The sequence below is a fragment of the Protobothrops mucrosquamatus genome, unplaced genomic scaffold (assembly GCF_001527695.2).
Source record: "Protobothrops mucrosquamatus isolate PMUCROS unplaced genomic scaffold, P.Mucros_1.0 scaffold555, whole genome shotgun sequence".
NCBI classification, from domain to species: domain Eukaryota; kingdom Metazoa; phylum Chordata; class Lepidosauria; order Squamata; family Viperidae; genus Protobothrops; species Protobothrops mucrosquamatus.
The window spans coordinates 1443084-1465652 of record NW_015386858.1 but is presented as its reverse complement, the minus strand read 5'-3'; the positions used below and the strand labels follow the sequence as shown (position 1 = coordinate 1465652).

At 42.5% G+C, this 22569-nt stretch overlaps 1 protein-coding gene across 1 annotated transcript in view; it reads right to left on the bottom strand.

The window, feature by feature from the left end:
• The window catches only part of ZNF385A (zinc finger protein 385A), a 104289-nt gene extending 83344 nt beyond the window's left edge, over positions 1 to 20945 (bottom strand). Inside the window, exon 1 of the mRNA XM_015817142.1 lies at positions 20844 to 20945. Coding sequence (XP_015672628.1) covers positions 20844 to 20933 — 90 coding nt within the window. The 5' untranslated portion in view covers positions 20934 to 20945. The remainder of the gene's footprint in view (positions 1 to 20843) is intronic.
• Positions 20946 to 22569: the final 1624 nt, after the last annotated feature.

Genomic DNA, 22569 nt, shown 5'->3' with positions numbered 1-22569 from the left:
AGGCAGACCCCCATGGACACGATTCAATTACTGTATAAGGCAAGAGAAATTGGAAACTTCTGAGAATTCGGGATTTTAATGCCAGAGGAAGTTCAGTAAGAAAGAGGCACTATACTCTCTCTTCAAAGCCTGAGTACGCTCTCAGCCATAAGCAATAGAAGATACCAAAAGGCATTCCTAGGGTTTCCCAACTTGCTTCGTTTTGATTCTCTGCTCTGCCGTGAAGGGCATCTCCTTTCGCTAAATTCACACACCAAGCTTGAAGTGGGGACTTCCACAGAGACAATCTCAAAGGCTTCTTATGTTGAAAGACCGTTCTGAGCAGGCCTTATTCTTACCGCCCCTGGAGCTCTTGAAGCACAACTTGTACTAGGAAAGCTGGAAGGCTCAACCCTTCCCGCTCCGCTTTCTAACAAGCCACAAAGTCAAGCAGGAGGGCAGCTACAATCTCAGGCTGCCTGCGTTCAATGAGAGGCAGAGGCCGTTTGCAGCAGCGTCTCCTCTGGTGCACCAAGCTGGGAAACGCCAGGTGGTAATGTAACTACATCTTGTCATGACATCTAATGAGCAGAAACTCCATGTTCAGCAGATAACAGCTCAAAATAATACCTATGCCATAAATAGCTGCCCTGGTCATGGTGTTTGACCCTAGTAAGCTCAGGATGGATCTAAGGACTTCTGGTTTTGTTTACTTTCCTAGATTGGAAGGAGGGGAAAAAAGAGATGTTTTTGGTTGGATACCTCTGTGTGGGTGTAGGTTTCTCTAGTAATGTAATTGCATGTCCCCCCCCAAACAAACAAACAAACAAACAAACAAATAAATAAAATCCCTGCTCACCCTAACACTGTAGGTATATCAGAGAATAGGTTAAGTTTGAATCTTACTCCCCATCATTATAGTGTTCTTTTACTTGGGTATTTTATTGCTTGACAGCATTGGGCTGCAAAGCGGTCATTTTGCTTCTTTGGTGAGTGAGAACTCAGCTGCAAAGATACAATGCACAGCAATCAGCCTTTGATTTGCAGCAACATACAAAACTCCCCCCCCACCTCTTTTTCCAGTATATGCATTCCCATAACCCCACCACATACTCTCCTCCACAAATTCCAGATATAGGGGGAAAAGGTCCTTTCCCATGGCATCGGACCTGGGTATCTCCGAGACCGCCTTCTGCCGCAGATTACCTCCCATAGACCGGTACGCTCCCACAGAGCGGGCCTCCTCAGGGTGCCGTCGGCCAAACAGTGTCGGCTGGCGACCCCCAGGGGGAGGGCCTTCTCTGTGGGAGCCCCCACCCTGTGGAATGAACTTCCCCCAGAGATCCGGATTATTNAGGCAGACCCCCATGGACACGATTCAATTACTGTATAAGGCAAGAGAAATTGGAAACTTCTGAGAATTCGGGATTTTAATGCCAGAGGAAGTTCAGTAAGAAAGAGGCACTATACTCTCTCTTCAAAGCCTGAGTACGCTCTCAGCCATAAGCAATAGAAGATACCAAAAGGCATTCCTAGGGTTTCCCAACTTGCTTCATTTTGATTCTCTGCTCTGCCGTGAAGGGCATCTCCTTTCGCTAAATTCACACACCAAGCTTGAAGGGGGCACTTCCACAGAGACAATCTCAAAGGCTTCTTGTGTTGAAAGACCGTTCTGAGCAGGCCTTATTCTTACCGCCCCTGGAGCTCTTGAAGCACAACTTGTACTAGGAAAGCTGGAAGGCTCAACCCTTCCCGCTCCGCTTTTTAACAAGCCACAAAGTCAAGCAGGAGGGCAAGCTACAATCTCAGGCTGCCTGCGTTCAATGAGAGGCAGAGGCCGTTTGCAGCAGCGTCTCCTCTGGTGCACCAAGCTGGGAAACGCCAGGTGGTAATGTAACTACATCTTGTCATGACATCTAATGAGCAGAAACTCCATGTTCAGCAGATAACAGCTCAAAATAATACCTATGCCATAAATAGCTGCCCTGGTCATGGTGTTTGACCCTAGTAAGCTCAGGATGGATCTAAGGACTTCTGGTTTTGTTTACTTTCCTAGATTGGAAGGAGGGGAAAAAAGAGATGTTTTTGGTTGGATGTACCTCTGTGTGGGTGTAGGCTTCTCTAGTAATGTAATTGCATGTCCCCCCCCAAACAAACAAACAAACAAACAAACAAATAAATAAATAAAATCCCTGCTCACCCTAACACTGTAGGTATATCAGAGAATAGGTTAAGTTTGAATCTTACTCCCCATCATTATAGTGTTCTTTTACTTGGGTATTTTATTGCTTGACAGCATTGGGCTGCAAAGCGGTCATTTTGCTTCTTTGGTGAGTGAGAATTCAGCTGCAAAGATACAATGCACAGCAATCAGCCTTTGATTTGCAGCAACATACAAAACTCCCCCCCCCACCTCTTTTTCCAGTATATGCATTCCCATAACCCCACCACATACTCTCCTCCACAAATTCCAGACATAGGGGGAAAAGGTCTTTTCCCATTCTGTACAACACGGCCTCCTCCTCCTCCTCCTCCTCCTCCTCCTCCTCCTGCTGCAACAGTCTTGAGCATTCTTACATGCCTGTTCACAATCTCTCCCATGTGAACTGAAAATACTCTTGATGTTTCTCTCAAAGCAGGAACTCGTAACATTGCATGCTTGCTGCCTGAGAACCCCATTTTTTTGCCCCTTCAAGCCCTCTCTGACGATTGCTGTTGAAAACTGAAAACACAAGACTCTTTCCATTCTAGAGAGGGGAAACTGATCACTAACAATAAACGAATAAATCTACAATAAGCACATCTCTGTTAAAAACCAAGAGAATTCCCCTCAAAACCTAAATCCAATTTAATCAATCCTTATTATGATCATGCATCAATATACTTCTCAAAACCTAATTTCACACATTACCCTGCTTTGTGGCCTGAACTATGTTCCAAATGTGAGGTATGTTCTCTAGATATCTTAAGATGCCCATGTGACCTGCAAAATTTGCATTTTCTGCACAACTTTATGGAAATAAAACTTTGGAAGCAAGAGAGAACCATTTAGGATAGATAGATAGATAGACAGATAGATAGAACAATGACATTTATCCCAGGGATTAGAATTCCTAGTTTGGAAGTGGAATCAGATAGATAGATAGATAGATAGATAGATAGATAGATAGATGATAGAGATAGGTAGGTAGGTAGGCAGGCAGGCAGGCAGGCAGGCAGACAGACAGACAGACAGACAGACAGACAGACAGACAGACAGACAGATAGATAGATAGAACAATGGCATTTATCCCAGGGATTAGAATTCCTAGTTTGGAAGTGGAATCAGACCTTATGGGTGACATGACATTTACAAGGGAAAGGGCATCAGTTTAATTCCCAGTTAAGAGGCAGGAGTTATGTTTCAAACATCTGAAGCCTTCTTTGTATATCCTGTGTGTAACAGTGCGTACATTTTATTTCCAAAACTTCTGTTTCCTAAAATATTAAAAATTGGACCCCTTTTTGTCAATGACATGTAAGATACTTTTAACAGAGTACATGAAGCTGGGAATTGCTGATTCCATGAAGAATCTTGTCCTCTGCATGTCTTGACTGTTCTGGATGAAAAATGCCAAGTCCGGAGCAGAGACCTCTGCAGAGATGCACTATACATCCTCCCTTGTCAGCAAGAAGTCCAGTTCATGTCATGTCACGAACAAAAAAAGGATCCAGATAAGCGGCAAAAGAATTGTTGGCACAGCACTGACTGAGTGGAGGTAGATAAGGCCATGGATCGTGCAAAGACAGAATAAGCAGTTTTCAGGACTCAGAGCATCCTTTAATTATATTTCTCATGACACATCATTTGGTCTTTTATAACTCAGAGATCCAGAGAATACTTTTAGTCCCAACTGGAAATACAAGAGTGGAAGCCAAGACTCCTGGTTTGTTTCTCAAATGTGACATCTCCTTATTGGAAGTGCGGGCAAGATTGGAGCCAGATGAGTTCTGGGAGTCGAAAAGTTTTAATCAAATTTTCTGAGTTCCCAATGGTGGACTATGCTGTGGAAAATGACCCTTATGCCATATTCCTCCATTTTTTCCAGTTACTGGATGAAAGGGGCGGGGCGGCAGGGAGCCAGCTTTCTACTCAGTTGCCATCCCTGGATTTAGACAGTTCTGTCTTCTTTCTCCCTCTGTTGCTCGGCCAAAATATTGTGAATCTGAGCAATTACAAAGCATTGATGATGCCAAGATAAAAAGAAGCCCAGAAACAGAGGGGGAGGGATGCACATCAATGAAGAACAATAACAGGCAAGTCAGCTAGCTACTGGGTAAAAAGATGATATGAAATATACAGTCTGATTCATATCATTTGCATAATATCTCCAGCGAAAGGAATGGGAGGATGGCACAAGGCTGTCACATTTGCAGAAGATGTCCAATGGAACTGCGTGTCTGTGATCTGAACAACAGGTGATCAGCTGATGGAGTAGAAGATACAGTACATGGTAAAGAGTTCATTCTTGTCAAAGTACAGAAAGCATACTCTGAAGGAGGAAGCGAGGATGGAAGGAAGGTGCAAACAAGCTGTGCCCAATTTAGCAGCCTCCAGAGGTCTTAGATTAGGACACCAACATCTTCATCTTAAAGAGTTGCCAAGTTCAGCAAGATTGGGCTAAACCCATAATGGGGACTGATTACACAGTCCAGGGACTACAGATTAATCCTACCTGAGGTTTATCAGCTGTCCAGCACAGTTCACATAGAGATTGTTTTAATGGTTCTCACACACATGCCCTCAAATATATTGTTTAACCAGACTGGAATCTACTGAACGAAAATTAGAATACAGAATTTAGAAAATGCTGAAAGTAGATGCTAAAGCCAGCACAACAGGTCTAATGTCAACTCAGGTCAGAGATAGTCACGTGCATATCCCAAATGCTCTTTGTGTAATAAAACTCAAGCTTTTGCTGTCAAAGCTCCAGCATAGCAGCTGGTTAACTGGGGAGGCAAGGAAAATATGGCGTTGAACTTCCAGTACCTGACCCGATGATACCAAACCCAACAGAGAGGTTTGTTACAATACTCCTCACATTTCAGTTTCTCTAACCACGCAAAGAGAAACGTGGTTCTTCCGAGGGACTGTGAAGGAACACAAAACCCATTATGAAAGCAACATCAGCAACAATTCTAAAGCTGTGGCTGAGAGAGAATTTGGAGGTCCCAAGTTTCAGGAAACGATAAAGAGAATCTAGTCAATTAAAGACCTTTGGCTGTGGCTCTTAACAAAGACTCTGATAGAACAGCAAGTAGACCATTCAAATAACCAAGAAGGACTCATCCCCCCCCCTTCCCCCACAGCTAGGGAGACCAGATTAGGAACTGTGTTGGGTTTAATCCAGAAACCTCTTTCTAACTGAAAAAGATAGGATAGTTCCACTGAGCATTTCCAGGGTTAATTCCAGACTCCAGGACAGGAGAGTCTCATGGTAGACAGGTGAGGGAAAACAGAACGAAGTGCTGCAGCCTCTCCGTTTCATTATTATATTACTGGTTCTGGCATCCCATCTTATAAAGCGGTGCTCACAAATGGATTAAAAGAGGAAGAGAAGCAGAGGGGTGACTAGCCGCGGAGCATGGGAATGAAACTACCCCGAACTAAACAGCAGCTCTGGGACTTGCTGGGCTGTACAGGGACAAGATTCAGGGCGGTAACACAGCAAACCTAGCCGCGCGTGGAACTAAAGGGAATGGGTTGGGGTTGGGGAGGGGTCGCAGCGACCCCTCTGCAACCTTATCCTACCTCTTTAAATTCCACCTCACCTCACCCCTCCCAATCCCACAGCCCGACCCGTTTAATCCGGATCACCAGAGCGCGCTCCTCTTACCCCGTGCAGCTTCAAGTGCGCTGCCCAGACCGGCTGAGCCCCCGCCGGCGCATCCCGGCAGCGAGCGATCAGCGCGCCCTCCCCCTTCTCAGGCCGGGGAGGAGCGAGCCCGAGTCTCCCTCCCACACCGCCCACCTTCGCCTCGCGAGCGGCACAAGCGGGGGCGAGAGAGAAGCCTCTGCGAGTCCTGCCAGCAGCTCCCCGCGACACCCGCCCGCCCCGCAAGTTCGCACGGGAGAACTCTGCCCCTTTCTCCATCGCCTGCCCTGAGATAATGCGATCGAGAGACCCGGCCTCTCCAATCCGCAGGCTGGGGATTTATCCAAGCGAAGAGATCAGCCCCCAAATCTCTCCGCTTCGCAGCTGCCAAACCGGGGAGTAAACAGCGCCTGAGCGTGGAAAGAAAGAAAGAAAGAAAGAAAGAAAGAAAGAAAGAAAGAAAGAAAGAAAGAAAGAAAGAAAGAAAGAAAGAAAGAAAGAAAGAAAGAAAAGAGAGAGAGAGAGAGAGAGAGAGAGAGAGAGAGAGAGAGAGATCTCCTGCTGTCAAATTCAAGGCAGCGAACTTATCTAATACTATTTCCTCCTGCCATTTTCCTGACAACAACAACCCTGTATGGCTGAGACAAATTCAAGGCAGCGAACTTATCTAATACTATTTCCTCCTGCCATTTTCCTGACAACAACCACCCTGTATGGCTGAGACAAATTCAAGGCAGCGAACTTATCTAATACTATTTCCTCCTGCCATTTTCCTGACAACAACCACCCTGTATGGCTGAGACAAATTCAAGGCAGCGAACTTATCTAATACTATTTCCTCCTGCCATTTTCCTGACAACAACAACCCTGTATGGCTGCGACAAATTCAAGGCAGCGAACTTATCTAATACTATTTCCTCCTGCCATTTTCCTGACAACAACCACCCTGTATGGCTGCGACAAATTCAAGGCAGCGAACTTATCTAATACTATTTCCTCCTGCCATTTTCCTGACAACAACAACCCTGTATGGCTGCGACAAATTCAAGGCAGCGAACTTATCTAATACTATTTCCTCCTGCCATTTTCCTGACAACAACAACCCGGTATGGCTGAGAGTGTGTGACTGGTTCAAAGTCACCAAGCTGACTTTCATGCCTAAAGCAGGACTAGAACTTGCCATCTCCTGGTTTTCTAGCATGGCGCCTTAACCACTACTAGGCCAAACTAGCTTTAATTTAGGAGAGGTCCTTGGTGATCCCTGAGCTTGGTGGTTTTCTTGCAGATGTTTCATCACCAAACTAGCTAACATCATCCGTGCTAGAGGGGAGTAGGGTTTGCTCATTTTTATATACTTGTGGCTTGCCTTGTCAGTGTTGGTAGGAGTGTTCTTGATGTTCCTTGATGTGGTTCTCCTAGATTAGATGTTGAACTGAACTGACCACGGGCTACATGTTCTTACCAGGAGAAATGAATCAACCATTGAAAACATGAAACTCTCCTGATGAGCTGGTACCTCCTTTACCTCAACTTCATTGATCATTGATCATTTGCAGAATAGGTGAATAATGCAGGATAAAAAAAAAACATATAGGGTTTCCCGCTTGAGCAATTGGGTTGGACTAGAAGACCTCCAAGGTCCCTTTCAACTCAGCTATTCTGTTATTCTGATTAGACAGTTGTTTACTGTTAGCTTGTTTGTCTGTATTTGTAGTTCCTTGATTGGGGTATTGTTTTCTTGCTTGTTGGTCTAGCTTAATCTTGGTGTTAAACTCTGCTCATATGGGTGTTGATTGCTGGTGAGGAGGTATTTTAGTCTTTTTGTTTCCTTTGGAGCTTTTTGTTTTATGCCATTTACGCTGAACTTGCCTATGCATGCACACCCATACTAAATACTGGAACTACTTCATAATACTGACCAACTTTCTGTCACATTCCAGGTTTCCTTCTCTAACTTTGAAATCAACACTATAAATCTAGTCAGTATTATGAACTAGCCCCAAAATTTGGGAAGGGGATAGAATTGAGGATAAGGAAACAACAGTTCAAATAGGGCTTGGGTAAGCTGGCCCAATCTGCCAGACCAGACTAAAATAACTTTGGGCAGTGAGTGGCCCACCATTTGTCAGAAAATAAACAATGTCTTGTGTGAACCAAGAGTTTGAGCTCTCACTCTTTGAACTGTTCCATTAATAGCTGGTCCAGAAACTACTGTATATCTTCAGCACTGAACGCTATTGTGTGCGCACTTTCCTTCTCCATAGCAATAAGAGCTGCACCTTTGAGATACATGGGAGGTACTCTAGGGTCTAGGCAATTTGGTGTCTTCCAGATGTTTTCTACTTCAATTCCTATAATCTCTTAACTATATACTACAGGCTACAACCAGAAGTGTATAGTTAAGGGATGTGTTTGTGTCTGTATATATGCATATGTGTGTATACACACACATGGCCATATATAATTTGTTTGGCAATTTAGTGACCTACAGATGTTTGAGCCAGTATGAGTTGGCTCAAACATCTGGAGGTCACTAAATTGTCAAACAAACTATATATGGCCATGTATAAAATGACATCATAAGAAATTGAAACATGTGGCTTCTAACAAGCTTCACGCCCAGACATACTTCACACATTATCCCCTAGATTTATATCTTACAAACAACTGAGTTTGGAAACCATACAGAAACACCCTGTCATTATAGGACAGCAGTGGCTCCCTGCTAGTTTCAACACGTTCCCCTACTAATCTTTGTACATTGGTCCAAACATTAACTTTCCTCATCCCACAGCCAAATTTGTACTGAACATCTCACGCGCAAAAGGGATTAATATTTTAGCTTTCAGCACAACACACCATTCCCAGATGGTAAATGAACTCTTTGGTATTGCTTAAATGTATAGTAAAGCAACACACCTGTCTGCTTTACTAATGCTAGTGACCTCAATGAGGCAGATTAGAAGTCACAGTCATGTTAACCTAGAAAATGCTTATGATAGTCCCAGCCTCCAAGTGCAATGAACAATTATAACAGTAAAGAGCTTGATCTGGCTATTTAAGAACCACCTATCTAGAACCACTTGTAGGAGAAGAGGAGTGAGATGGTGGATACCCGCCCTGACCTGCTCTTGTGCCTTTAATAGCAGCACTGATGTGCCAAAAAGCAGACAGTCAAGGGAAACTTTGAACTGCGTAGAGATAAACATCACTGGTTGCTAAAATCTGGCCATTAAGGAGTTGAGAGGGATTTCTTCCCCGATTGCCTGCATGTTCAGGCAGCAAGCTTTGAACCATAGGAGCATCTTTGAAATGATGAGAAGAATTAACCAGTGTAACGGCTTACATTTAGAAATAGTGGGTATTCATCACTAGAGGCTCTTAAGAGACTGGACAGCCATTTGTCTGGAATGGGATCACAGGGGTAGGCAACCTTGGCTCTTTTATGACTCGTGGACTTCAACTCCCAGAATTCCTGAGCTAGCCATGCTTGGCTCAGAAATTCTGGGAGTTGAAGTTTCCACGAGTCATAAAAGAGCCAAGGTTGCCCACCCCTGGATAGGGTCTCCTGCTTGAGCAGGGGATTGGAGTAAAAGACCTCCGAGATCCCTTCCCACTCTGCTAGTCTTGTTATTTTTTCTGAAAGAGGTGAGAAGGTCTGGTAGCCCTTCTTCCGACTGACAAATTTTATTAAAAGTCATATCCTTTTGTGAGCTCACTTCATCAGATCCATCACATCTGTGACAGTAGTTAGAGAAAGGGCTGCCTGACTCCTCCTGGTTTTTGTGCTACCATAAACCAACATGGTTCTCCCTGAAAGGTGTAAATCTTACTCCTCATAAACTCTACAAACCCATTGTTTCTGCATGTAAAGCTAATCTGGACTTGTTCTGGGAAGGGAAAATGCATCTAGGAAAGAGGACTCTTAAAGGATCTTCTCATGCCTACGAGGTAAAAGGAAAGGCCATTTGCACTGAAGAATGTTGAGGAGAATATTTTGCACTTGCAAACTTGAAGAGACACAGCCCACATGCAGAAAAACCTTCTCTTGCAGTCTAGGTATGTTATAGGTTCGAGATGTTTCCCTTTTTAAAAGAGAAACTGCTTCTCTGCTTGTTTGAGGAGCATCAAGACAAAGGGGCAGTGCTTGAGGCCTTCCACCTAGCTCAGTGTTTCTCAACCTTGACAATTTTAAGGCATGTGGACTTCAATTCCCAGAATTCCACAGCCAGCAATGCTGGCTGTGGAATTCTGGGAGTTGAAGTCCACATGCCTTAAAATTGTCAAGGTTGAGAAACACTGAGCTAGGTGGATATGTCACCAATTTTAAAAATCACAGCTGGCCACCAATGAAGAGAAAACATAAGAATCCTGGAAAGACTGGGAGGTGGGACATCAGTGCAGTCTTTTCACCTGGGCTGTGATTCATGAGTAAACTTCAAAAGCTGTAAAGCAGGATGGTATCCATCCTTGGCAACTTTAAGACTCATGGACTTCAACTCCCAGAATTCCCCAGCCAGCCATGCTGACTGGGGAATTCTGGGAGTGGAAGTCCACGAGTCTTAAAGTTGCCAAGTTTGGGCACCCCTGAGGTAAAGTCAACTTTCTCCTTTGAAACAGCACTTGGCTGCAGACTAAGGGAAAGATGGTCCCCTGCCAGGCAGGGCTGAAAAGGGAGCCACATGCTGTACTGAATTGCTGCCACTGAGCAGCAACTGCAAACAGATATCCGGTGACAGGCAGAAATCTAGCTCTTCTGGATGACTTTATGTCCCAGAGAATGTGCCCATCGAAGAACATAGTATGAGGAGCAGGGCAGGGGCTTTGCTGGGCCTAAGGAAACAGCTGATCCTACAAAACTCTGCCTTTCCATCTCCAAAATGCTGGGAGATGAGGTGCCCTTTCTCTGGATATGATACTTTGGGGACATGTGGCAAATTCAGCATCTTCTATGCATTGAGATGAGACACTTAATACTCCCAGAACAGCTAATCCAAACCACATCTGATCTGCATAAAAACACCAAACCACTCCCACAAGATCTAATTACAAAAGGCTTTCACAAGCATCCAAGGCACCCTGGGCATTTTTCATCAAGGGTGACAGCCACATTACTGTCTTGTTCCCCAAACAATGAGAGTTCAAGTAACTCTATCCTTTTTATCTTTTTATTTTCAAAATCATGGGCTTCATACTCTCTGCTTCAGCAATTAGGAACTGGTCTGGACTAGAAAAATATCAACTTGCTAGCATTTTTGTTACAGGGAATTGTTAAAGACATGGAACATAGAATAATAGGGTTGGAAGGGACCTCAGAGGTCTTCTAGTCCAACCCCCTGCTTGAGCAGGAGACCCTACATCATTTCAGACAAATGGTTGTCCAGTCTTTTTTTTTTTAAAGTCTCCAGTGATAGAGCAACCACATCTTCTGAAGGCAAGCCGCTCCATTAGTTCAAGGGTTCCCAACCGGGGGTGCGAGACAATATTCCAGGGGGTGTGAAAACTTGGGTTTAGAAGTTTCAAAATTATAATTTGTTGCCATTATTTTGAACTTTTGTAAGGGGTGTGAGAATATATCAGAAAGGTTCTAGGAGTATAGGTTGGGAACTGCTGCATTAGTTGATTGCTCTCACCATTAGGAAATTTCTCCTTAGTTCTAGGTTGCTTCTCCCCTTGGTTAGTTTCCAACCATTGTTTCATGTCTTGTCTTTTGGTGCTTTGGAAAATAGTTTTTGTAAGAGCCCTTCAAATATTGGAACACTGCTATCATATCACCCCTGGTCCTTTTCATTAAATTAGTCATAGCCAAATGTACCTTGCTAGGTGAGATGGGGAAGAAACCAAAATAGAGTACCTAATGTGATTTCTTTAAATTTGGTCCAGAGCAAGCATGCTTGCAGTTAGGGCAATGGGTCAGATGGCAAGAAATACAGGACTGCTATCTTCCCACCCTACCTTGGAACCTCTAAAGCAGATATTAGATATTTGTTTGCAGCCTTAGTCAAGCATTTCATCCCTTCTGGAGTACACATCTTTGGATGGCTGGGGTGTTAAGGGTCTCTGACACCCTGCAAGGACTTAAGGGCACTCATTTCAACTCTTTAACCCCCCCCCCCCACACCTCCTAAAAATAGTCAAAAAGTTTAGACCCATCTGTTCTGTGTGTGTGTGTGTCTGTGTTGTAAAATAGGCTGCCTACCTCACTCCATAAATAGGGAAGCCTTGAGCAAAAGCTGCATTTTGCAAGATGTCATTGCTCCTGAACTCTGGGGATGTGCATGTGCATCACAGATCATTACATTTCCAATCTTTCCCCATTGACCTTTCTGCATAGTTCACTGACACCAACCCTACCCTGAACTGAATGCACGCTTAGCGACTGCATGCCGCACAAGCCTTTCCAAAAGCTTCAGACAGCAACTCCCTTCATTCCTCATCCAGCACATTCAAACGTCGCCTGGGTTAATAGGAATGCAGCACGACAGGAGGCTTAATATTTGAGAAGTCTGCTCCATAAAGACATGCCGCCAAAGCTTTCTTCTTCACTTATTTATTTAATCTGAAAACCGATACTCTACCTTGTTGGTGATTATCAGGCTGATTAAAATGCAATAAAACCTCCTTTCTCTCTGTGCAATGCAGTGACAGGTGCGGATGATGAAGCAAAGGCATTCAACACAAACTTTTCGAGCAAAATACATGCCTATAAATAGAAACAATTATTTTATTATCCGATCGAAACGGAGAAGCCCTTTCTCAGGTTAAGAGCTTCATCTTTTAAGTGAACTACTTTCCCCAATCCTTTTCAACTGAGCCTCGTCCACAGAGAAAAGGGCCTATTTCAGACAGAAAGGCCAAGGAGGACTTAAGCTGCTGGGGCTCTTGAAAGGTTATCACCCAACACTGCATGTTTTATCTGAAAGAAAAGCAATTAACAGTGCAGGCCTTGCAGCGTAGACGCTGCAGATGTCCTCTAAGCAAGTGCTCGTCACCGTACCAGCTGCACGTTCGGCCAAGGCACTTTCTCCAATTGGATGTATTGCAACAGCGCAATCTAGAAGCAAGCTAGCAGGTGGAAGAAATGATTTTGTCAGGAACAGAGGCATTCTGGTGTAGTGGTTAGGGCACCAGGCTAGAAGCCAACGATTGGGAATTCTACTCTCACTTTAGGCATGAAAGCCAGTGGGATGACCTTGGGCCAATCCCTCTTTCTCAGCCCAACAGAGTTGTTGCTGGGAAAATAGAAGGAGGAAGAGGAGTATTGTGTGTGTTCACCATCTTAGTTTATGTATTAAAAAAATTAAGGTGGGAAATAAATATTTGTTTTAAAAAAAAAAAACATTGGCCTGAGTCAGACAAAAGCAATTAGGTGATCACGGAATCTCCTCTATGAGTTCCAAAAGCAACCTCAGAAGATGCTTATCTTTATTCATCTTATCCATCTCTGAAGGGGGTGGATTCCTCATTTATCACCCATCTATCCCATTCTATTCCCACATCCAGAGCACCTCCCTCATGAATAGGGTATTATTAGCTCTTATATAGATTAATGTGACTCAGCATAGCTTCACTGAAATTTTCCAGAAAATTCAGCTGGGGATAAAAATCTTGAGGAGGTTAATGTTTTTCTAAGGGACTTCACGATCCTGAATTCCATGAAAAATATCCTAGTCTGGCTGTTACTATAGAAATTCAACTGAGGCCCAGTGGTTTGGGATAATTACTATTGTCTATTCTTCTGTTTTTTTCAGAGTTGAAACGTGGTAATTCCTCGGCTCCAGGTAATGATGGATAATGTTATTATTTGGGGATGATTTATAAAAAAAATGCCTTAGGGCTATAAAGAACCCCCAATGCCTTCAGAACAGCCAATTCAGAAATAATGCACAATTATCATTTTTAATGTGACCAAAGGAGAATATTATTAAATACATGGGAAATAATACTGTATATACTATATTAAAAATGGGAAGTAAAGCTATTAATATTACATTATTTTGAATCAAATTAACATTTAATTAATTACGTGGGAGGTATATAATGCAGTATATAATATATTAAAAATATAGAAAGTAATGTATTGATATTACATTATTTTCAATTACATTAACATTTATTTTTTTGCTTGGCACATCACTTTTTTTTCTGGCCTTGTTTAATTTCTGGAGTGAGCCAAGATCAACCCTTGGCCTTAAAAAGATGCCACCTCTGATTCAAATCACTTCCACTCCAATTTCTGTTGCTGGTGATTAGACACTGTGCAACTACAATGGATCCCCTGGACTTCTAGGTAGCTTCTGAGGGTATACTCTCTTCCTCTTCCTATGTCCTTAGGAGATGACTTTGACTTCTTTAACCATGTTAATGGGTAAAAATTCAATGAAGATTACAAACCAGCATAAGTAAGTCTATGCCTAGAATTTATAGAGCTGAAGAGGAAGAAGCAGATATCTTTCAGTTGCATTGTGGGAAGGAAAGAGATTTAATGGATTAAGTGGATTCCTCCTGGCTGAGGAATTCTGGGAGTTGAAGTCCACAAGTCATAAAAGGGCCAAATTTGAAGACCCCTGGATTAGAACATAGAATTTTACCACATCTAAGATTGGCAACTATCTGCTTAATGGCAACTATTTGCTTTATCAGCTTGGCAAATCTTGGAGACAGCCAAGTAAAATGCTCAAGACTTTTTTTTTTCAGACAGGACAAAGGCAAGTGAAATTTTTGTAGGTTTGTGCTTCCTGGAACGGGGCAACTCAGCTCCCAGACAGGCCCAGAAGGAAAGATGATGCCAAACTAGAAGACTTATGATAGCCACATCCCAGAATGCCTTTCTCCCTCCTACACTATCTTGGAATTCTGGAAAACTAATTATTTAGGCTTTAAATTGCAATTTGCACCAATTTATACAGGGCACATGCACAAGAAACTCCATCAATCAATTTCCTGGTATTAATACTCTGGAGATTCATACTCTGTGGAAAATAATATCCTGGAGAGCCAGTTTGGTGTTGTGGCTAAGATCTGGTGGTCTAGAAACTAAGAGACTGTGAGTTCTAGTCCAGCCTTAGGCATGAAAGCTGGCTGGATGATTGTGGGCCAGACACTCTCTCTCCGCCCAACCCACCTCACAGGGTTGTGTTGTGGAGAAAGTAGGAGGATAAAGAAGTGTATGTTTGCTACCTTGTATTACTAATAAATAAATAAATAAATAAATAAATAAATAAATAAATAAATAAATAAATAAATAAATAAATAAATAAATAAATAAATAAATAAATAGGAAGAAACTCTGTTAATCAGTCTCCTGACAATATTAATCTTGCTATGCAGTTGCTGGGGGTAAAAACGGACAGAATGCCTGGGTTTTATCCGGTCTAAATCAATCATCTGCCCAAAACCTGGCAAGGAAGGAAATGCAGATATCCGTCTCTCTTATCCTGCCCCAGGGACTAACAACCAGATTGAAAGGAAGATGACTTAGGAAAGTGGGAAAACAGCAAATTATTCCACTACCCATCAAATTTAATATGCTCCACCTCTGCCATAAAATGAAATGAAGTAAAAAGAAACGCTGGGCGATATGTATTAATAGATTTATTAGTTATCTATTTATGTAATATATTTCCCAGTTTTTTCCCCCACAGGCGGACGATTCCCCCTAAGATCTTTGAGGAGGAGAAGAAAGAGCAAAGAGACAGGCAGATGAAAAATGGTTTTACCAACACTGATGTAATTATCTGCTGAGCCTCAGCCACTCAAATTCAGAATGCCAAGAGACAGGCAAATTTCAACTCCAGGATTGTCAGAGGCAAGCTAATTCCACTCTCAGGAGTGAAAAATAAATATGCATACACATACACAGCTCTTCATTGAAATGCCACCCCCATAGCCGAGACGTCCCCAAGTGGCTCTTATCAATTGAGAATTTCTGAAGGAGCCCCCAAGGTCTCCCTAACATATTAAAGAAATGAACAGCCACTCTATACATCTCATATGTGAGATGCATATTCATGAGTGAGGGAAGCGACACGTGTTACTACAGAAAGATGAACATTTATCTGCCGTTGGAAAAGAGAAAGACCGAGAGACAGAGACAGCAATGGCATTTGGGCCATTTGAGGGCCGAGTGGGGCAACATCACAGCATGGGCTAAATTATTACCAACTAACATTCCATGAGCAATAGCAGCAGCAGAAGAAAATGACATAGGGATTAGGACCAAGGGATTAACTGTGTAAAGTCCAGCTTCACCCAGCTCCTCTTGAATGGCATCCAGCTGGTCACATAATAATCTGGTAAAAATAATTACCATCAGTCAGGAGACTCTGAATGGTCTTGTTTCACTGTGCTCAAAGTGTGAGCCGAGCAGCCAAAGGGAAAGGTGGACAAGAACTCGCCCCCAACTTGGTAGTGTGTTTGTGGTGTGCGGGTGTCATTGCTCCATGGGGGAATGTGGGGTTTAAGCAAGGAACTTCTTGCTTGCAGCAATGTATATTGGAAATGTGAACAACATGAAGACATGATGTCTATGGGAGATTCTCAATCTTCCCGGTCATGGTTATCCCAAAGGTTCTTTTCCAAAATGCAACTGGACTTTCTTGTTTGTTTGTTTTTTTCTTTGAAAACATTTTGCTTCTCCTCCAAGAAGCTTCTTGGATCAAAACTGAAGAAGCTTCTTGGATGAGAAATGAAATATTTTCAGAGAATAAAACTAAGGAAGTCCAGTTGCCTTTTGGAAAAACACCTTTGGGACAACGCGAGGAGATATTTTATCATGCTTGGTGAACTTGTAAAAGAGCTAAAATTTTTGAATTCAAACACATACATTGATACAGAGGATCTTAAAGATCAATATTCAATTGAAGCCAGAATTTTTCCTTTTAGGATTAATAGATAAACAGTTAGGAAAAAAAAACATGGAAAATTGTTTCAGTATATGACCACAGCAGTGAGATTACTCTATGCACAGAAATGGAAAGGTTCAACGCTACCCACTATGGAGGATTGATTGGTGAAATTGACGGATTTTGAAGAAATGGATAAATTGACTTCTTGGATTAGAGAAAATACATTATTTATATTTAAATGCTGATTAGAAGCTTCTTAGGGATCTTTTGCGTAAAAATGAAAAAAACTATGGTTTTGAGGATAAGACAGGATAGATTATAGAAAGAAGAATATCACGACAACTTTAGAGATAGATATTAAAATTAATTACTGGGAAGAATATTAGAAGCCATCTCTTCATATCTTTTTTCTTTCTTTTCTAATTTCCTTCAACTTTTTTCTTTTTGTGCATTTTTTGCTTTTTTCTTGATTTCCTTCATTTTCTTTCTTTCTCCTTACTCTATATTAGCTTGCATTGGTTTTTATCTTGTTTAAAAGTTTTAATAAAAATTATATACACAGAACAGTATCCCGCTGATCATATAATAATCTGGTACAAAATTGGGAATTGTTCAGTTAGGGGATAGCACTTCAGTTAAGTTGTGCCAAGCCACACTTGGATGGGAGACCACTGGATATTCCAGGGCTGTAGGCCATATTGGGAAGCCAGCCAGAAGAAGGATGCCCCCTGGTATGGTTCCTAAGAAAATAACAAAGATGTGTCCATGGATTCACAAAGAAACAGGCTTGCCTTGAAGGAATCTTTTCCTGTTTGGATACAGGAATTATCTCAGCAAGATGCAGTTCTGAACTGACAGCTAAGCAGGAGTGTTTGCATGGGGAGATTGCCTAGCATTCAAGAGAAGTTAGGCAGAATTTGAAGCACACACACACAGAGAGAGAGAGAGAGAGAGAGAGAGAAAATCTGGAAGAAGACAATGGCAAATAGAGGTAATCTTTGACTTACAACCATGCATTTAGTGACCGTTCAGCAGTTATAACAGCATTGAAAAAAGTGACTCATGACGAGTGTCCACACACAGCATCGCTACAGCCACATGATCAAAATTCTGATACTTGGTAAGTAGCATGTATTTTCAGCAGAGATAGCATTCTGGGCTCATGTGATTGGAACCTGCAGCCTTCCCAGCTGGTTTCTGACAAGCAAAGTCAATGGGGGAAGCCAGATCACTTAACGACAGCATTATTCACTTAATAACTGCAGTGATGTGTGGTGAAAAAGGTCAAAAACCAGGTACAACTCACTTAAAAAATGGCCTTGCTTAGCAATGGAAATTCTGGTCCCAGCTGCAGTTGTGAGTTGAAGACTACTGGTCCTTCTCTAACCCCGCAAAGAATACTGCATAAATACAGCCACAGGAGTCCAGTTTGATCTGAGGATCTCTTTCCTTAACATATGGTAGCACTGAGCTCAGAGTTTGCCTGATTTCATAAAACTAAGCAGGGTATGAGGCACCACTAGGAAATCTCAGCATTGTACATTAGACAGAGAAGAAGAAGAAAAAAAAGCCAAGCCACTTCTATATTGCCACCATGGATATAGAATATTGGTGCTTCTTCTTCTGCCTTCCTGACATCTCCTTTTCCTTTCCTTATTATATTTTGATAAGCCTGCAGGTGAGGGGGGGGGTGTCTTTTGTTTTGATTGATAGCACGAATAAGGTGGGGTTTCTTTTTGTCTGAATAATAAGTTTAACAAGCTTTAAAAAATAAATAAATCCCAGAGTTCAATCTGAAAAGGGAGAAAATGTTAAACTAGGCTTAGCCCACGGGGGAAAGAAAGCTAAGAAATACTTGATTTAAAATATAAAAGTCACTTTAGAGCTAAATACTCTCAAGAGGGAGAATGGGGGAAAAAGCAGGTATGAGGGATAGTTTAAAAAAGGCTTTCCAGCTAGGCACCCTCCCATTGACATGAGACTATCACCCATCATGGCCCAACATCATACTCTTGGAGCTCACAAATTAAAGAAACTACTGTTTGTCTGTCTGTCTGTCTGTCTGTCTGTCTCTACCTCTCTACCTCTCTATCTATCTATCTATCTATCTATCTATCTATCTATCTATCTATCTATCTATCTATCTATCTATCTATCTATCTATCTATCTATCTATCTCTGGAGTAATAAGGTGGCCACAGCAATTTGTGAATTTATTTAAAAATGTGATTTTTTTTTAAAAGGTGTTTTGAGGTGAAAGATCTCTGTTCAAACCACGCGGCTACAAAGCTCAACAAGTAAACCTTGGAAAAGTGGCCTTTTCCTATACCTATTTATCTCACATGAAGTTATTGTGCTCCTGAATGGACCACTCCCTTTCCAAAGAGTATGGCTGAATAGCACTGTGTCAACTCTGAATGTGGAGAGTATCAAGGCAGAAAAAGATTAATCCCGCCCCGTTACTATCCTATGACTATAACGTCAGGTGTAATGTATTAGGTCAGCACCTAATTAATAAATGCACTACAACTTGCAGAGCCCCAAGCATTTCTATTTATCTTTTTCCTCACTTGAATTGGAGTCCAGTCTAAAATTAAACTATTCCTGAGCTGAAATATTGACCAAGTCCTTTCCACCTCCTTGAGATGATGGAAGCTTTATTCACAAAAAATGTGCTGTCCCCATTGTTAGTTCCTATGCTGCGCCCTTTGTCTTCGTTTCAAGTTACTGTCAATCACCTGACTTCCCACCAAAGTAATAGGCTACCAGATCTAACAGATTCATTCAGTTTTGGGCTGCTGTTAGGACAATATCAGACTGTGGGTTGGGACAAGGCGAAGATAACGTCATGTGCACCTGGCAGAAAATAGACGCTGCTAAGGACATGTTTTGTTCCATGGTTAAATAGAAGTGATGAGAGGCTCCATGTCACCAAAGAGGATCTTCTTCATTTGCGTCTTTTGTGCAATCACACAGGGCCAACAAGTTTCTTACTGTCACCAGCAGAGGGCACTCCAACACAGCCAAATAAATCAAACAAGTGATCTCCAACTGGTGACTTTCAAACGTGTTGGACTACAAGTTCCATCACCTCACTTAGCCCAATTAGTGTGTTGGCCAGGTTGATGGGAACCATACTCCAGCACTTCTGGACAGTGTTTGGTTGACTAGACTTATCACACCTCAAATCTCAAACCCTGACCAAATGTCCCTTTTTCCTCCAGAGATATGAGCATGGAATCGCTAATATTCTTATGCAATCAAACCTCTCTATGCGACAGCAAATTCTAGCTATGTCTTCTTGGTTCTAATGCTGTAGTGATTCAGAAGCACTCACGGACTGATTATAAGCGGCTGTCAACATGTATGGGGTTGAAGACATCAGAGAAGCTCTGCAGCCAATCTCCAAAAACCTGCATATGCTGAGCTTGCTTCCAGCTTTCCAACATTTACCCAACTATTTTTGTCCACTGGCTATTCATTCTTTCCTGGTGTGGCAAGCAAGATTGCATCCTCCACCAGGGTCTGAAGAGCCAATAAGCTCTACTAAATGAGGCTGGAGAACCTCTTCAGATATTTCTAAATGCCAATTTCACACAGACCTAACTAGCTCACCCAATAGGGAAGGATGATATGAGTTGTAATGCAAATTTTGAGGGTTATTCATAGCCCATCTCTGATCTAAGTGGGAAAAATCTCAACCTTCTAGAGAAGAGAGGATAATCTGTGCTAGAATGCAGGTACAATACTCTCATAAAGCAGTTGCTGTCCTGGTAAAATGGGTGAAGCATCCATGGGTCAGCTGACAGGGGCATGTAACGAAGCATCTAAATGAGGGCTCATCTAGATGGGTAGGAAGCAGACTGTAATTTCTATGATTCCTTGCAAGTACAACTAGAGGCACCAACTTAAGAAAGGCAAATGAATCAGGAACCAACACTCAAGAGCAGAGATGATTGCGTTAAGAATTCCGGGGCTAAGGAAGCTCTTTGAACACCAACCCGCCCCCAGATGACAGACTCTGGGTGCCTCACCTAGCATTCCCAGGGGCCAGGTATCCAGATCACCTGGTGGGGACAGAGGAAGAGAAGGAGAAGAGGAGTTATACAAACAGTCCTACCCGAGCCTGCACCTCCTGGGACGGAAGCAGCCACGGCCTTACCGTGTTGAAACCTGGAAAAAGACCCACGGCTGGCTGCGCCTCCATGGGGAACGAGAGGAAGGGCTTGAGATCCAGAGGTGGCTGCATCATGGCCGGCGGCGGACGCAGGATTGCAGGAATTGGGCCTGCCCGGCTTAGGCTGCCTAGGCAAGGAGAGACAAGGAGAAACATAAGCAGGTTGTCCTCCAACAGAAGGGTTTGGAAGGCAGGTGAGGTGCAAAGAACAAAGAGATCAGCATTTGGGGTTGAACACGAATTCAAGTTGTTATCAGCTGCAACATGATGGAATAATTGCCTACAGTAATAAACATTTCAAATTGACCCCTGCAAACTCCCTCCCAGGTCCTCAAAATTTCAGATCTGCAGTTAGCAAACCACGTTCTGAAATCTGAATTCAATATTATGATCAATTCGGGGAGTTGGTTTGTCCATTGTTCCCTGCGCACAACCGCACAGCTTGTTTTAATTATTTGGCTAATTTATATTAGATGCTTGTTTAAATTATCAAACTGAACTTAGTGGCATTTAACTGAATAAATGCGATAGGTTTTGAAGTCACTAGTTTTTAAACGGCACTGTGTTAATTTAATTAACTGCATAGGATTTAAATGTCTTCCTGGTCCCTATGATCACAGTGGGCAAAGATGGAACTGGCACAGAAAGGCCAGTGCGTCTGAATAGCAGCGAAAATTTTCAGTCCATGCATATGGAGCACCCAGTTGGGGAAAGCAAGTGGGTTTGCTACTTCTCTTCTTTCGTCTCAGTGCACAGAAAAGATAGTCCATTTAATTTCACAAAAACTTCAATGAAGCTTTACTCTAAAGACAGCAACTGATTTGACTGGGTTTTAGGGTTCAACGAGGATCAGAATTCTATTTCTGAATACAAACTGCATGTGGTCAAGCTCAAAGATCAACCATCACCACTGTTACCACCACCTTAGTTATTATATATGTGATGTCAACACTGCTAACATTGAATGTTTTTGCTTTGACAACAGTTGGAGACGTAGCCATTTTCTACTTTTCGCTTTTAGAGTTAGATGATGCTGGGGAGGGGAGGGGGAATGTGCATGAGAGTCCAGCTAGACATAATAATACTGAACCTAGCGTGAGAACCAAGGTTGTAGAAATAAGAGATGATAAAGAATTGGCGGGCTGGAGAACCGGTGGGGAAACCCGCCCTTCAAACTAATTGGGGAATGTGATTTATGACTGTTAATTGGAGGAGGGAATTGGGCTCAGGGGAGGGGAATTCAGTTTTTGGCTTCGATTATGTTAGTGCCGATGTTATACTACTCAAATAAAGATTCTTTAAGGTAAACAATGCCTCGAAGTTCTTTGAAGAGTTCCATTTGTCGGAACCATGACATGTAAGCCAAAAGGCGAAACAGTGAGAATATAAGAGGTATTAAGAAAATGTACATACATCAGTGAGCAAATCCCACAGGAAAGAAGTAACTGTACATACGCATAAATGCCAACCTACTGGGAGAAGAATAAACATGAGGATGGCACCCTCAGGCTTCCAGATATGCATTGTGTGCCTTAATCATGCCTGGGTTTCTGAGCAAAGCCCTTATCATATCAGTGTGTGACTGATGAGGCTCTATGCAGACATCGCTTAAAACTAGTCTTGTGATTCTGATTTTGTGGGTGCCTGCTTTGATCCCAGCAACCAAACTTGCCTGAAAGTTGCGTCACCAAACCCTTAGCACTACATAGGT